The 16,506-nt window shown below is 39.8% G+C and overlaps 1 protein-coding gene across 1 annotated transcript in view; it reads left to right on the top strand.

Moving 5' to 3' along the window:
• Positions 1–16,506, top strand: part of Pi4KIIIalpha (phosphatidylinositol 4-kinase III alpha) — a 118,585-nt gene that overhangs the window by 95,579 nt on the left and 6,500 nt on the right. The window contains exons 34-37 of the mRNA XM_089645313.1: positions 1,984–2,172; positions 3,123–3,245; positions 3,965–4,088; positions 4,514–4,673. Coding sequence (XP_089501439.1) covers positions 1,984–2,172; positions 3,123–3,245; positions 3,965–4,088; positions 4,514–4,673 — 596 coding nt within the window. The remainder of the gene's footprint in view (positions 1–1,983; positions 2,173–3,122; positions 3,246–3,964; positions 4,089–4,513; positions 4,674–16,506) is intronic.

Genomic DNA, 16,506 nt, shown 5'->3' with positions numbered 1-16,506 from the left:
TAAAAATAAATAATGATAATAATATTTGGATGATTTGTATAGCGCCGTGTTTGTGCAAAATCACCTCAAGGGCGCTGTATAAATATATAATACATTTTTACAATAATCTAACTAACTAACTAACCATCACGTCGTTTCCACGCAGGGGTAGGCAGAGAGGACGGACCGCCAAACAACTCGGTCTTGGCACACACTTCTTGCCTCATTCACATTCATACATCGTCTCATACATACTCTTCTATTAGTCTGACTCTTGACATGGCCAGACCCAAGTATCTGATTCACTTGATCGTACCATGTCTTCCTTGGGTTATTACTAACTATATATGGAGATAATATACAGTACCATACCTAAGTTCTGCAACTGAGAGTCCCGTTGTAACCCCTAATTATTTTTTAATATTCTTCGTTTATGTGAAAGGAGAAGTTACAATGCGCTATCAAACAGCCTGTACAAACTGTGGAGGTTTTAGACATCTTTATGAAACGCTTTCACTTCTTCCAGTCTAATGATGATATTCAGTTCCTTATGTCCAATGTCCAAGTGGCCTCCACATGATCCAGCCATCTAAATTTCTCTCCTCTCCTGCACTCCTTCGTTCTGAAGGCTTATTATTAAGAAGCCTCTTTGGTGCTCAGTTATCTTCCATCCTTATTAGCCAATCATTTCAAATTTTCTCTCCCAACCATAAATAAACCACTCTCTCTAGATCGATATCTTCGGGCTTTTTGAATGAAACAAATTGGTCCAATCATAATCAATTATAGATATGCTAATATTTAGACACATTTTTTGCATGCAATAATTCTACGTCACACACCATCCACGAGGATAGAGGAAACTCATAAAAAAAAAGCGACCATAGACAGTATAATTCTCATTCACAGCCTTCCCCATTTATTAGCCTAAAATATTTTTAAAATATAAATGTTTTCATATCAAAATATTCCCTCACGACATTAAAATGAAAAACTTAGTTACATGTGCAGCATTTTTGTTTTAGCAAGACAATAAATTATAGAAACAGGTTAAATCATTAATGAATAAGGTAAGATTGATGGAATTATATCTTGCATGATATAATCACGATCCAGTACGGCCTCACAATACGCACAATCCTGGCACGAACACAGATACTGTCTAAAAAAGAAAATAGATTAATTTCTGCGATAAAGTTAAATTACGGCTATTACAAATTAGCAACAAAAGAAAGAGAGATTCTCACCTGTTTTTTGGTTACAAACATGTTTTCTGTTTTGTGTTCGAGATGACAAGATTGCGTTGGCAAAGCGTAATTTCTTAACGATCGATTCGGCTTTTTGCTTACGATTGAGAAACGAGAGCCACAAACCGACAGACATCTCGCTAATATCAGATAAACAATATATTCAAATCCGCGAAAACTCCACGACAACTGCGTAAAACAACCATAGTTGTACCACTCAGCTGTCAACAGTTTTTTTCCAAAGACATTCAGAGTTTGTTATTAGTGGATGTGGTTAGTCAATAATGTGACGTTATAAGCCATGTAGATTACCGTGTCTTTTCTTCAGTTTCAATTTTCGATCAGAATTATACCCCCCTGCTGTCCCAACTGTCATAAAAATTTTTCTGTCATAGACAAAATGCAACTCTTGGTATTCGAATTTAGAACAATAACATGACAATATTGAGTAAGTACCTTCACTGGTTTTATTTCATTCTAGCTCTATCATCAATAAGTAGCTACTGACTGAACAATTTTTAATAACTGAAATGTTGCCAGCCATTCAAAATCCAATATTTTTTTCGCTTTTCTCCAATCGCCTAGTTTTTATTCATAGACAAAACACAACTATTTGAAATTGGAACAATAACACAATTGGATTTAAGTAAGTAGGTACCACATTTTCTTTATATTCTTAGCCGCATTATAATGAGTAGGTAGGTACTCAAATTAATTTTTTCCTACCCGTTTAATAAATTTCGAATATTATTTTCAGGATGACGGAAAGGACCGTTTCACGGGTCTAGGAGCTGAGCAGTGGCAGGCAGCCATCTTCAAGGTGGGCGATGACGTGCGGCAGGACATGCTGGCATTGCAGGTTATCTCAATCTTCAAAAACATCTTCCAGCAAGTGGGGCTAGACCTCTACCTGTTCCCCTACAGGGTGGTGGCCACTGCGCCAGGGGTTAGTTGTTTTATATATTAATTATTGATAACATTTACATTGTTTTGCCTTATTCCCGTAACAGTGGCCTAGTCCCTAAAGGCTCTGTTAAACTAACTCATTTTTTGCCGGCACGGTACGTATTTACATCAAGACTTTTGTATGGTCAGTCAAGATTGTTGTGCATTGCCTTTTCTTGTCTACCGATATTACGACAATATTGCCGGGCCAAATCTATTTCCTTCTTACAGTTACATATTTGCGTCTTTGTCACCTACTCGCTACCAAAACGGTAATAATTTTTTATTTTAATTACGAACACAATTTTTATTTCAGGTTTGTACAAGTTTCGTGGAATTATTTCCGAAGATCGTATTTTTTTGTTTTGTGTTTTTGTCTTTTTTTATGTGCGCATGAGTGCTAACTGCCCCCAACCGTTTGGAGCTAGAGAGAATTATGGTATCCCCAATTGGGGTTTGTTGTAAAGTTGAAGGTATGTAGTGGGTATCGAGCTATTGATCTGGTCACCGAACACGGCCAAAGCCATTTCAAGCAACGTTTCAATTCTGAATGTTGGTCTAGCACCAGGGCGATACTGGAACGTGCCGCAAATATACTTTATATTATTTTAAGTTAGTAAATTGTGAAATAACACAAATTAATCAAAAAAGTTTAGTTGCACACGTCGGGATTTAAACCCATGACCTCTGTCTTCCTATTTGACCTAACGGGACTCAACATTATTGATGGCTAATACCGAGCCCTGCAAGACTATTGACTAATTGCTTATTAGCAGCACCTTTACATAAAGCTCACTAATTCAGTATTCGGCTATGTACGTCGCACGTTGACCGCCACAATGTGACTTCCCAAGCATTGTGCCGTCATGTCTCGGCGGACAGACATGAGTTGTTTTAGTTTGTTATCAGAAATATGACGAAGATGTTATATATGTAGTGATTTGTTTACAGTGTGGTGTCATAGAGTGCGTACCCAACGCCAAGTCTCGAGACCAGCTCGGCAGGCAGACCGACATCGGAATGTATGAATACTTCATCAAGAAATACGGAGACGAAAGTTCTAGAGAATTCCAGGTAAATCTTTTTTCTGTATTTATGCTTCTGTTGTGTTGGCCTAGAAATTCCAGACTAATCATGCAAAGATTTTTGTTATTGTAGTTGCAGTATTTGTCTGCTAATCAATTTGTGGTTTTATTCATAAGGTAGACTGTAATCAATATTATTACTCAACTATGGGATAGCTTGTGAATATTGGAGATCGCTAAAGTAATCTGATCTACCCCATTCCTTTGGTGCACGTCTTGTTGCGAATCGATATTATGGCACTGAGAGACAGCATGGTTGATCACTGCACAAGCTCCTTATTACTCAATATTATACCACTGACACAGCACTATATTGCTCACTCCACAAGCTTTCTTAATAGAATGATTTTGAACACTTGTTGCAATGGTCATCAACGTAGGTATGTATTCCAGCACTGTAAGAATGGGAGAAGCAGGGTGTAACTATATCCACCAATGAAAAACTCTGAAAATCTATGGAATAAACTTTCAAAAATTTTCATTGGTGTATACTATAATAAGTAGGCTCTGAATTAGAATTTTATTGTCTATATATATTGGCATATCTATGGTTTTTTAGGTCCAATTTGTTTCATACAAAAAGCCCAAAGTTTTCGATCTAGTGAGTGGTTTATTTATGGGGAGATGTAATTAGGTAACAGGTTGGGTGGGGGAACATATTTTCATAACTTTCTAGTGGATCTAAAATTGTACTTTGTTTATTTTTAGGCTGCTCGAAGATGTTTCATAAAATCCATGGCGGCCTACAGTGTTATTGGATTCCTTCTTCAAATCAAAGATCGACACAATGGCAACATCATGCTGGATACCGATGGACACATCATACATATTGGTAAGACACTAATGTTGTAAAATGGGATGACTTTGTACAGTTTTCATCTATGAAACTAAATATTATATATTTTTTAAATTTATTGTTGTCTAGTTTAATTTGTAGAACTCCATTCTAGTTTAAAGTTTTTCTTTTATGCACATATTCAATTTATAAAACAATTTAATTATGAACAAGTTCTGCCGTGTAGTTATTATTACCCGCGACAGCTGTTACGTCTTCTGAATGCATCATCAAACTGTTTGATATCAGACTGAATTGACAGAATTTATAAAATGTACTTACATTTTTCTCTGTCACTAAAAATATCTAAAAAAATATAACCCTATTCAAAAGTTTCTCCATATTACGGTACCGCATATTTTGATGTAAAAATGCATAATTTTTGTGTATTGTTGATGTACTTAGATCGTTATCTTTTGTAGATTTTGGCTTCATGTTTGAATCGTCTCCCGGTGGCAACCTGGGCTTCGAACCGGACATCAAGCTGACGGACGAAATGGTGATGGTGATGGGCGGCAAGATGGAGGCGGAGCCCTTCCGCTGGTTCTGCGAGCTCTGTCAGCAGGCCTTCCTGGCTGTCAGGTACATTTTTTGTTGTTGTAATAAATTGGAGACTGCTTATTGATAATTCCCGTGAGCATTCTGGCCATGTGCCCACTGTTGCATATCCCATTTTGCCTTATTCCTTTAACAATAGTATGGGCCCTTAATTACAGTTCACTAAGGTTGTCATTGGATGTTTGGCTATGTTTCCAGGTTTGATAATGTGTCTTCCCAGGAATCTGAGCCTTGTTCCCACCAGGGCGGCATATTCGCACCATAGGTGAATTAGAGTCTGTTCATCCTCTTCATCCACCCCCAACTTGCTTGTGTTAACTCCCGTTAGTAGTCTTACCAGTTCCCTCGGTATGTTTCTGTCCATATTGAGTAGTTGCCTGGCTCGTCTAGACTTGGCTCGACATACTAATTTGTACATATTTTGTTATCGCTCCAGTAAACCAAATCAAATTATTGATTATAAAATATTTATTTTTTGGAATAACTTTATTAAGTAAAACCTCAAATTGTAATATTTAACTATTGAAGACAATATTAGCGATTTCTAAACGAAAATCTGAAACAGAAAAATCAGAAAAGGATACGGTCACATCTAGGACTCAAACCCAGGACCCTTGCCGGGGCACCGCTCTACCACTGAGCTAATGGGAACCTATCCGCTTCGGTCACTTTTAACTGTATCATACTTCAAATAAGAACTACCAACAATGTCTTCATTTTTTCACCGCACATTATTTATTGGCAACTATCTTTATGTATGATCGCAAGATTCAACCCGAACTAAATGCAATCTAGACAGCGTCTTTTTAGATAAACCTATCTTATTTTTTATTTTATTTTAATGTGCGACATCTATTGACTTTTCTGCAAGTCTATGATGAATATTTACTTTTTGGAATAACTTTATTGAGTAAAACCTCAAATTGTAATATTACTTGGAGGGCTTTGAAGCAGAGAATGGACGGTTATCTCGAGAGTATTTCCTCCTGGGGTAAAAATAATCTCGTCGAATTTAATGTTTCAAAGACCCAATCCTGTCTGATTACGTCTAAAAGGGATCCAAATGATAATCTAGTCTCCTTCAACGGAAGCAATCTTCCGAACAGGCCTTCCATTGATATGCTTGGTGTAACTATAAGTGACCAGCTCAGGTACGGGGGCTCCATCGAAGCCAGAGTAAAGTTGGCCTCTCAGAAGCTGGGCGTACTGTACAGGGCCCGCAGATACTTTAATAGTACACAACTGCTCACCCTGTACAAATTGCAAGTGCGCCCTTCGAATTTGGCAGCCATCTCTGGTCTGGAGCCCCTAAATACCTGAAAAAAACCCTTGACTCTGTGCAGAAACAGGCTGTCCGTTCGATAGATTCCCCAATCTTAACAAACGGACTGCAATCTTTAGAGTACAGGCGTCAGGTAGGTATGCTGTCCTTGTTCTATCGGTATTACAATGGAAGATGCTCTGAGGAACTAGCGTCATTGATCCCTTCGGCACCGGTGCGTAGTCGGGATACACGCCAAACGCGCGCCCAACATTTGTACACAGTTGAACGGGTCGCTTCTACGATTCGTTCTTAAGTTCAACAGCTCGGCTGTGGAACGAACTGCCGGCCTCTGTGTTTCCTCCCTCCTACAACATGGGACTCTTCAAGACCCATGTTCACTCCTTCCTCTCCACAAAAAGACCCTCCACACAGCATCCCCAAAGATGACATAGGCCCCGAGGGAAATTATTTTCTTCAGGGCCTCCTGTGTGGAGTAAATATAAAAAAAAAAAAAAAAATTTAATCTCCTGGATTCGAGTCCTAGATGTGACCGTATCCTTTTCTGTTTTTTCTGTTTCAGATTTTCGTTTAGAAATCGCTAATATTGTCTTCAATAATTAATTATTGATTATAAAATAACCAAAGTGCATTTAATTTAAAATGTGAAAAATACTGCCTAAACACTGCTTTAACCACAGTTGTTTTACGCAATTCCAAGCACGAAAACTGTTAAAAGACGTCAGTAAATAGTGTTCTGCTTTGACAGTTGCCGGGAACAAATTTCTTGACAACAATAACATAGTAACATAGAAAAGTTTGAAACAAAGTTCCGATATGCCTCTTTGATAAATCTCACTGTGCTCAGTGTAAAAAGGCAACACTTGAAAAAGATTTACCCTGTGCCAAGTGTAATCTATGTTACCATACAACATGTAGCGGCTTAACTCATACCGAATTACAATCACTCATGGCGAAATTCAGGATGAAAACCTTATAGAGACACGAACACCGTAAGTAAAAAAACTGCTTAGGAGCGAACTAACAGAAATAACTAAGGCAATATATTTCTTTAGACCATTACGGGGAAGAAAAGAAGATAATTTACAAAAAAATTAAGTGCAAAATGAAAGCAAAACATTGAAACACACGGTTAATCAAATCCAGCAAACTTCTTTAGAGACATCGTTAGAAATACAAAGAATTGAATTAATAGAAAATGATGACCCAAAAATTCCAATTTCACACATATTAAACACAAAATGAGTGTGAGGATTTGATTACCCAAAACAGAATTGTAAATTGCTACACCATCAAGAAATCAATTACTGTCAAACTTCAAACTAAAGAAGAAAAGGATATGATACTATCACAAAAAAAGAAAACGGGAAATTTTACAGCGAAGGACATAAAATACACTACTTCGGATAGAAAAATCTTTATAAATGAAAAGCTAACTCCTTCCAACAGCCAGCTGCTTTGCTTAGCGAGATCCACAACAATCCATCGGCTATAAATTTGCGTTGACAAAAAATGGCTTGCTTAGAAAAAACCAAGAATCTCCAGTAATCTACATAAAGGATGCAAATGATATCGCACCACAATAATTGGAACTTCCTTTGATCTGCAAAAAACTCTTCTGGCTGAAACAAAAAAAAATGTTTTTATTTTTGGAATAAACTAATGCGTAAAACCTCAAATTGTAATATTTAATTATTGAAGACAATATGAAACAGAAAACTCAGAAAAATGTACGGTCACATCTAGGACTCGAACAAAGGGATAAAATATTTTAATAGTTTTCCTGAACACAGGACCCTTGAAGCAATTTAACCCTTTTAGACCGTATGTATGTTCAAACGAACACTAACTTTGAGAATTATTTTTTCCCAAACTACATCGAATAAAAGACTCGGGTTTTTGTTTTCTAATACCTGGCAATCTTCTCTATGGCGTCTATTTTTGTCCGCTATGTTGTCACTCGTTATCCCGCCGAAAATATCAACAACATTTTGACAGTTCGCATGCTTTCGGCGCTTCGAATTCCTCTCGCTATTATTTGCATCATATAAGGTGAGTTATCCATTGTTTTTACTCAATTTACATTTATTTTGTTGCCCAAAGGCGCATTACAAAATAATAAAAATAGAAACATCCATCTTACAAAGATATTTACGAGAATATTATAAGTGAAAAAGCATGTTCGGTCAACCTAACATTCGGTTTCAATGGTAGTTTTTTTACGAATATGGCGAATTTTTCTTTATTATTGTCATTCAAAACCATTTAATTTCAGTATGTATTTTAGCACAAATGTTATTTGTTAATGCATTATTGATTTGTCATTATATTTTATGTGGTGTTTTACAATTTACAGATGAATAACGGTCTCAAAGATATTGAAATAGCACTTTTGCTAGAAGGAGATGTGTCTGACATAGAGCTGGAGCCGGATGAGGAAGAAGACGAAATCCAAGACCTTTTTCACGCAGAAGAGGGCTATGTTGATCATCAAACCCTCCAACGTGAAGTTGGGATGGGCTTTGAAGTCATAGTAAGTCATGAAGTCTTTAAAATCCACATTTAAATGCATATTTATGAAACCGTATTATCCATTAATTTTATCTTATGTTCAAAACATAAAATTTACTATTTTCAGGACACTGAAGTGGACAGTCAGGAAGAGGATCCTCCCCTGGACATGGATGAGGCAGAGCCCACCCAGGAAGCAGACAACGTTGCCCCAGAGGCAGTTGCGAGGGCTGATGTACGCTGGCGACATCGAGATTTGGAACCGGTGAACTCTGAATGCATAGTCAACTTTTCTGAACCGAGTGAAGTAATAACAGCTCTCCAATACTTCAAATATTTCATTGATGATAAAATTATTTTAAATATGGTGGAACAGACCAACCTTTACTCTGTTCAGAAAAGTTGCAGGAATGTTTGCACCTCAAGTGAGGAAATGGAAAGGTTTCTCGGCATGCATATTTTGATGGGTATGTTTAGGCTTCCTCAGATTCGCCAATATTGGCAAGAGGGACTTAGACTACCCATGATATATGATGTGATGTCGAGAGACCGATTTATCAGCCTCAGGAAATATTTACACCTAAATGACAACACAAACTGCGTGCCCAGTGGTCAACCTGGGCACGATAAACTATTTAAAGTTCGTCCATTTATAGATGCTCTCCGTCACAACTTATCTGTGATCGAACCAGAAGAATTCAACAGTATAGATGAAGCCATGATCCCATTCAAAGGGAGGAGCATTTTAAAGCAATATATGAAAAATAAACCCCATAAATGGGGGATTAAAATGTTCGCCCGAGCAGGAGCAAGTGGCTTCGTTTATGACTTTGAAGTCTACACGGGCAAAGACACCAATGTGGGTGAGAGGACTTCACTGGGAATAAGTGGAGATGTTGTTGTACGACTCTGTAGAGGCATTCCCCAAAATGCGAACTTCAAGGTTTCGTTCGACAACTGGTTTACCTCTCACTCACTTATTTCTAAATTGAAATCTGTAGGCATATGGTCCATTGGCACTGTTCGTAATAACCGACTACGGGGTTGTACCTTTAAAACAGACCGTCAGTTGAAGGAAGAGGGCCGTGGGTCATATGACTACAGGACTGAGGTTGAATCTGGTGTGTTTGCCCTGAAATGGTTCGATAACAGAAATGTTCACTTCGCATCTTCATACGTCGGACGAGAACCAGTTGGTACCGTCCGTCGGTGGTCGAAGACTTCCCGCTCCTACATAGACGTACTATGTCCTGCCATCGTGGCTCAGTACAACAGGTTCATGGGTGGTGTTGACCTCAACGACATGTTAATTGCACTATACCGGACGGATATCCGATCGAAACGCTTCTATTTGAGAATAATTTTTCACCTTGTTGACATGTGTGTGGTGAATGCATGGCTATTATACAGGCGTCACTGCACACAAAAAGGTGAGAAATATAAAACTCTGATAGTGTTTCGATCGGAGATTGGGCGTGCCCTAACTTCCAGCAGTGCAATCAACCCACGTCGGAGAGGTCGACCCTCAAATGAATCGCAGGAGGAACCGACGACGTCTAGTAGGCATCGGGCGAGACAAGTCAGACCTGTTGATGATGTGAGGTTTGGTGGTTGGGGGCATTTTCCTGAGTATGTTGAAAACCCCTTGAGGTGCAAACACTGTGTCAAAGGCATTATTCAGGTCAAATGCCAACGGTGCCAGGTACATCTATGCTTTACACCTACTCGCAACTGCTTCAAGGACTTTCATGCAAGGCCTGAGTTCCATCATTGACCAAAATCTTTTTTTTTTGTTTATTTCAATTATGTTTCTTGTTCACTATATATGTTTTTAAATCTTTCATTAAAAATGTTAATTTTTAATAATAAAAATACTTTTAGTATGTATTTGTAGGGAGTATATTTTCCGATATAAATAAAAAAACTGCCCTTTGATAACTAATGTTTAGTATTCAACCTAACATAGCATAACTTCTATTTTTGTATCTTTCATAAAATATGTTAATTTTCATTAAATAAAATCCATTTTTGTATGTATTTGTGGTTATTATTCTTTTCCCATGCAAATATAAAAGTACCCTTTGAGACCTAATGTATGTTCAACCTAACATAGCATTACTTCCAAAACTTATTAAAAAAAAAAAAAAAATTCCAAAAAATTATAAATAATTCCCAGAGTTGTAATCAAGCCTCAAATATTTTTTTAGACTGCCAGTTTTAATTCAGGTCTGAAAGGGTTAAACTTAATTCATCATTAACCTCTCAGAAAAAGACTTTTATTTACTATGTGTTCCTTTGCGAACTGTCAAAACGTGATAATTTTTGTGATATTTACGAGTTTTGCTAAAAGCTTCATAAGTCACGTTTTGGGAAACGTAGCCTCATTCTAAAAAATGTTTTGGAAAGATTATGAAATTCACTATCGGATTGTGTTGTAATACGTAAATATTTGCGTTTCTAAATATACATTTTATGAAAACGTCAAAAATATCTAAAAATCGCTTACCATTATTTCAAAGTTGTGAAAAATGTACTTTTTTCTGAGTATCATAAAGAAATAACACTTTATATATTGAAGAAATATAATTAGAAACTATTAGTCACCTCAAAATATTAACCGTCCAAACTAAAATATTTTTAATAAATTATTTAGAAACGCAATAAATTATGAACGAACAAGATGACAGATCCAATCGCCTTAGATAATGCACCTCTACTTTCCATAGATATTCTTGAATACAGACGCGTAGCGTTATTCATTATCGATACTCTGTTTTTTAAATCATGGCAATCCGTATACTAGTGATGGAAATAAATCGATTTTTGTAAAATCTCGCGCGTTTACGTGAAAAGACGTTCTAATGTCTTGACCGCTATTATCATATTTACGTCTTTTGACGTTCTAATGTTCTGAGTGGTTAAGACATAAATATAACATCCAAATTCCTCTATTTTCTACACAAAGAATGCACAGCAATTATATTTACAAAGGGATAAAATATTTTAATAGTTTTCCCGAAGAATTAAAAAAAATAACAGTTTTGATATTATTAAAAAAAAAAGTAAAATTATATTTCAAAAACTGAACACGCGTAACATCATTAACCTTTCCTTATCTGTGGTGTGTATTTACTACACATTGCTTCTAATAACTTTAATAACTCTATAGATATAATAAATTCTGGGTTCAGATTTTAGGTATTCCTCTGTTACACATTTATGCACTGAATTAAAAAATAAAATTTTACATAGTTTTCAAATTCAATTAAATATCAGAGATTTTTGTTAACAATCGGAAACAAATACACCAATACAATCAACTGTGTGACACTGCTACGCGAAGAGTGTGCGAGGAAATGACACGCTATTGATGTCCCGCTTTAATTCGCCATGCGGGAACATGAGAAATCCACATGTCCGCAGTTGTATTTTGATTTAGACCATCGATACCTACAACCGCACAGCTGTGTGTGTGCTAGCCGCCAGCCAGTCGGTCGCGGACCGTCATTAGATGTGTGTGTGCTAGCCGCCAGCCAGTCGGTCGCGGACCGTCATTAGATGTGTGTGTGCTAGCCGCCAGCCAGTCGGTCGCGGACCGTCATTAGATGTGTGTGTGCTAGCCGCCAGCCAGTCGGTCGCGGACCGTCATTAGATGTGTGTGTGCTAGCCGCCAGCCAGTCGGTCGCGGACCGTCATTAGATGTGTGTGTGCTAGCCGCCAGCCAGTCGGTCGCGGACCGTCATTAGATGTGTGTGTGCTAGCCGCCAGCCAGTCGGTCGCGGACCGTCATTAGATGTGTGTGTGCTAGCCGCCAGCCAGTCGGTCGCGGACCGTCATTAGATGTGTGTGTGCTAGCCGCCAGCCAGTCGGTCGCGGACCGTCATTAGATGTGTGTGTGCTAGCCGCCAGCCAGTCGGTCGCGGACCGTCATTAGATGTGTGTGTGCTAGCCGCCAGCCAGTCGGTCGCGGACCGTCATTAGATGTGTGTGTGCTAACCGCCAGCCAGTCGGTCGCGGACCGTCATTAGATGTGTGTGTGCTAGCCGCCAGCCAGTCGGTCGCGGACCGTCATTAGATGTGTGTGTGCTAGCCGCCAGCCAGTCGGTCGCGGACCGTCATTAGATGTGTGTGTGCTAGCCGCCAGCCAGTCGGTCGCGGACCGTCATTAGATGTGTGTGTGCTAGCCGCCAGCCAGTCGGTCGCGGACCGTCATTAGATGTGTGTGTGCTAGCCGCCAGCCAGTCGGTCGCGGACCGTCATTAGATGTGTGTGTGCTAGCCGCCAGCCAGTCGGTCGCGGACCGTCATTAGATGTGTGTGTGCTAGCCGCCAGCCAGTCGGTCGCGGACCGTCATTAGATGTGTGTGTGCTAGCCGCCAGCCAGTCGGTCGCGGACCGTCATTAGATGTGTGTGTGCTAGCCGCCAGCCAGTCGGTCGCGGACCGTCATTAGATGTGTGTGTGCTAGCCGCCAGCCAGTCGGTCGCGGACCGTCATTAGATGTGTGTGTGCTAGCCGCCAGCCAGTCGGTCGCGGACCGTCATTAGATGTGTGTGTGCTAGCCGCCAGCCAGTCGGTCGCGGACCGTCATTAGATGTGTGTGTGCTAGCCGCCAGCCAGTCGGTCGCGGACCGTCATTAGATGTGTGTGTGCTAGCCGCCAGCCAGTCGGTCGCGGACCGTCATTAGATGTGTGTGTGCTAGCCGCCAGCCAGTCGGTCGCGGACCGTCATTAGATGTGTGTGTGCTAGCCGCCAGCCAGTCGGTCGCGGACCGTCATTAGATGTGTGTGTGCTAGCCGCCAGCCAGTCGGTCGCGGACCGTCATTAGATGTGTGTGTGCTAGCCGCCAGCCATTGAAGTTACCCACCGCTTTCCCACCCCGGTATAGGTGACTTATGGTCACCCCTTCGGAGTTCTCGCAAGAATCTAATTTTTTTGAATAAACGGCTCTACAATTTAAAGTGAAGTTAGACCTTCAATGTCCCCGCATACGGTGTTAGGAAGCGGTATGCAAGCGCTTACAGATGAGTGACTACAATGGGTGTTATGATCAATGAATACTTCTCAAAAATTTAAAACAAGAACAAATAAACATAGAAAATCAGGACAAAGTTAGAAAGCGTAGAATTCACAGTCTATTTACGAGAACGAAAAAGGGAGAAAAAGAAAGAGGAACATATTGTACCAAAGTATCAGCAACCTAAAGTAGAGAAAAGAGATGAGAAGTACATGGTAAATAAGAAAAAAAAAGAAAAAAATACATGATCAGTAACCATCGCGAATATCGTGTGGTCACCGAATTCAGGTGAGCTGTAAGCAAAAGAAAAAGAAAACGCAAAAGAAAAGTGGTTCAATGCCTCGCAGCTGGCAGTCCCGAGGATGGATTGGTGGTGGTTGGGAAGACAAATGCAGGTCCAAGTGCCGCGCCCCTAAGCCGACCTCGTGGTGGTGCCCAGAAGAAAGTATATGGGATGATAGGGATTAACCCTAAAGACCCTAGGGGAGAAAAGCGTCAGGAAGTCGGAGGCAGGGCGGAAGGCACCCAGGTCAGCACGGACTTCCCTCTGACCCACAACCACCCTCAGGGGTGGCACAGATGTCTGGCAGAGTTCCATAAGTGCTAGAGCTTCAGTGAGCTTATGCGGGGACTAGGTCCGTGAACAACCCCTTATGGGGATATCAAACAACACAAAACAAGCAATGGAGTTCAGTTCTGGTCTGAATGGTTTCAAGATCTAAGATAGAAAAAAAAAGAAAAGAAAAAAAAAAGAAAAAAAAAACATACAGTCAGAAAACATTAGTGTCTATTAAGTAGATGAAAATTAACAATCGCAATAAACAATATAAAGTCAACAATTTTACAATCATAAAGTTTTACCTGAAAGAATAAGAGAATTAGATAAAAGAAGTAAAAATAAAAACATATGAAACACATTGTTTGGATTACTATAAAAGTAGATAAGTATATGCTAGAAAGAAGAAACAAGAAACATGTAGAGTTGCCAGTGCCATAAGATTAACTTGAACCATAGTCTGTCATCCTCACTTGTACATTGATTGCAGCAGCTTGGGCAGGGCAATCTCTATCCCCTGTGGGATGGTCGGCAGGTTTTTTGAAACGTGTACAAGTGGCACAGACAGCGGGAAGGGCTTTCTTAGGGCAAGTCTCGTAGTTATGCCCCAAAGTGGCGCAGTGACGGCAGGTTTCATTGTCTTGCTGACAATACTTACTAATGTGCCCATATTGTTGGCATTTGAAACACCTGGTTGCCCCCGTATAATCCCGAGTACGGCAGGCATTCCATCCAAGGAAGCACATACCGCTGTCTATGAGAACTTTTCTGGCTAACGGGTGACATGTAACCACCATGTTCATGGTGGGAGTGTCTCTCTTGCCAAAAAGCGAAACTCGCCGCATGGTTCTAAGATGATCTTCAAGAGAAAGCGTCGTTTGACCTACTAGATTATTGGTAAAGACCTCAGAGAAGAGCTCCTGGTCTGCAGATTGCTCTCCTTTAGGGACATTGTATAAGACAATCTTGGGAAGGCGTCCAAGTGGATTGATCATTTTAAGACCATTTGCAGCGAGCTTCGCTTCGGCCTTCCTGATGTTCTCCAATCCTTTTTTGTCTCTGGCTTGGAAAGCCATGCCAGCACCCTTGATTTTGCGGGACCGAACAATCTGGAAGTCATCTTGTTTAGGGTTGAGAACCTTCTCAAGCTTCTTCAGAGTGTCCTCCGAAGTTTTACCCTCCGGCACCTGAGGATAGAATAGGACAGTCAGCGGTTTCTGAGGAATCGGTCGTTCATGACCGTTCACCAGAATCTTTTTTGAAGCAGGCAGGTTAGCAGCAGCGTTAGCATAGGAGAAAGTCTCCTTATGTAGTGGCATAGTAGGAGCAGGAACTGATCGAGAGTTAATGAGCAGGTCTAGCCTAGTTGTAATGGCCGATTGAGCATTCAACATCTCGTCTATGGTAGAACTTCTTGTCGAGAGAGTGTTCATTTCCAACATCAGACGAGTAATGTCCGACATGAGGTCATCTAGGGTGGAGTTCAGCAAGTTTTTATCAGCCTTATTAAGCTTGTTACTACCATCTGAGATTATTACACGAATTTTTTGGCATTTTTCCAGAGCTGGAATTGCCTTCATTTCTTGATTGCCAGGCGAGTCACTGTACCTAACTCGTTTTTTATTTTCGGCATTCGGAGTGGTGTAGGGAACAATGGAAGGCATTTCTTGATTATCAGCTCTAGTCGGAGTATCCTGGGCAGTAGTTTGTGTAGTACCTGCTTCAGCTCGTTTTTTATTTTCAGCAGTCGGAGTGGTGAAGGGAGCAGCGGAGGGCACTTCCTGGTTATCAGCTATAGTCGGAATATGCCGGGCAGTAGTTTGTGCAGCTCCTGCTTCACTGTCTGCCTCAGTTGTAACAATATCCCTATGGGACTTTTTTTTATATTTTGTGGCTTTAGAAGGTCCAGCAGTAGGCGGAATGGTGGATAAAATATCCTCAATTTCTTTCAACAATTGTTTACGACTCTTCGGAGGAATCGCAGAATTCCCAATGGAGCTGTCCGAATCATCGGAAGGACCCTCACTAGACGCCATTTATAAAGAAAGAGGGAAAAAAAGACAAAAAAAGAAAAAAAAAAGAAATGGGGAAAAAATATTTTTTCCCCAGATTTTACAAAATTTTCCCCAAAAATGGGGAAAAATGTCGGGAAAAAACTTTTCAAAAATGTCAATACATATGAAGAAATGTCAAAATTGGATATCGAAAAATGTTTTAAAGAAAAATCAATAAATATAAAAAAAAAGTATTTAGGATTGATCCAACAAAGCTTCCAGAAGCCTCTAGAAGATTCCAGAAGGCTCTAGAATGTTCTAGAACAATCCATTGAAAAAAAAAATAGCACGTGGTGAGAAAGGAAAGAATTTTGTAAACAAGTGACGTCACAGAAGAATGTTTACGCGAGAGCTTCTAGAAAGTTCTAGAGAGTTCTGGAAAAAGACTAGAGAAAAACATGGTAACAATAAGGTCACTGCCCTGGAGAAAAAAAAACC

The sequence above is a fragment of the Hesperophylax consimilis genome, chromosome 22 (assembly GCF_061612785.1).
Source record: "Hesperophylax consimilis isolate HC1 chromosome 22, BYU_Hcon_1.0, whole genome shotgun sequence".
Classification (NCBI taxonomy): Eukaryota; Metazoa; Arthropoda; class Insecta; order Trichoptera; family Limnephilidae; genus Hesperophylax; species Hesperophylax consimilis.
This window is presented reverse-complemented; position numbering and strand designations above follow the sequence as displayed.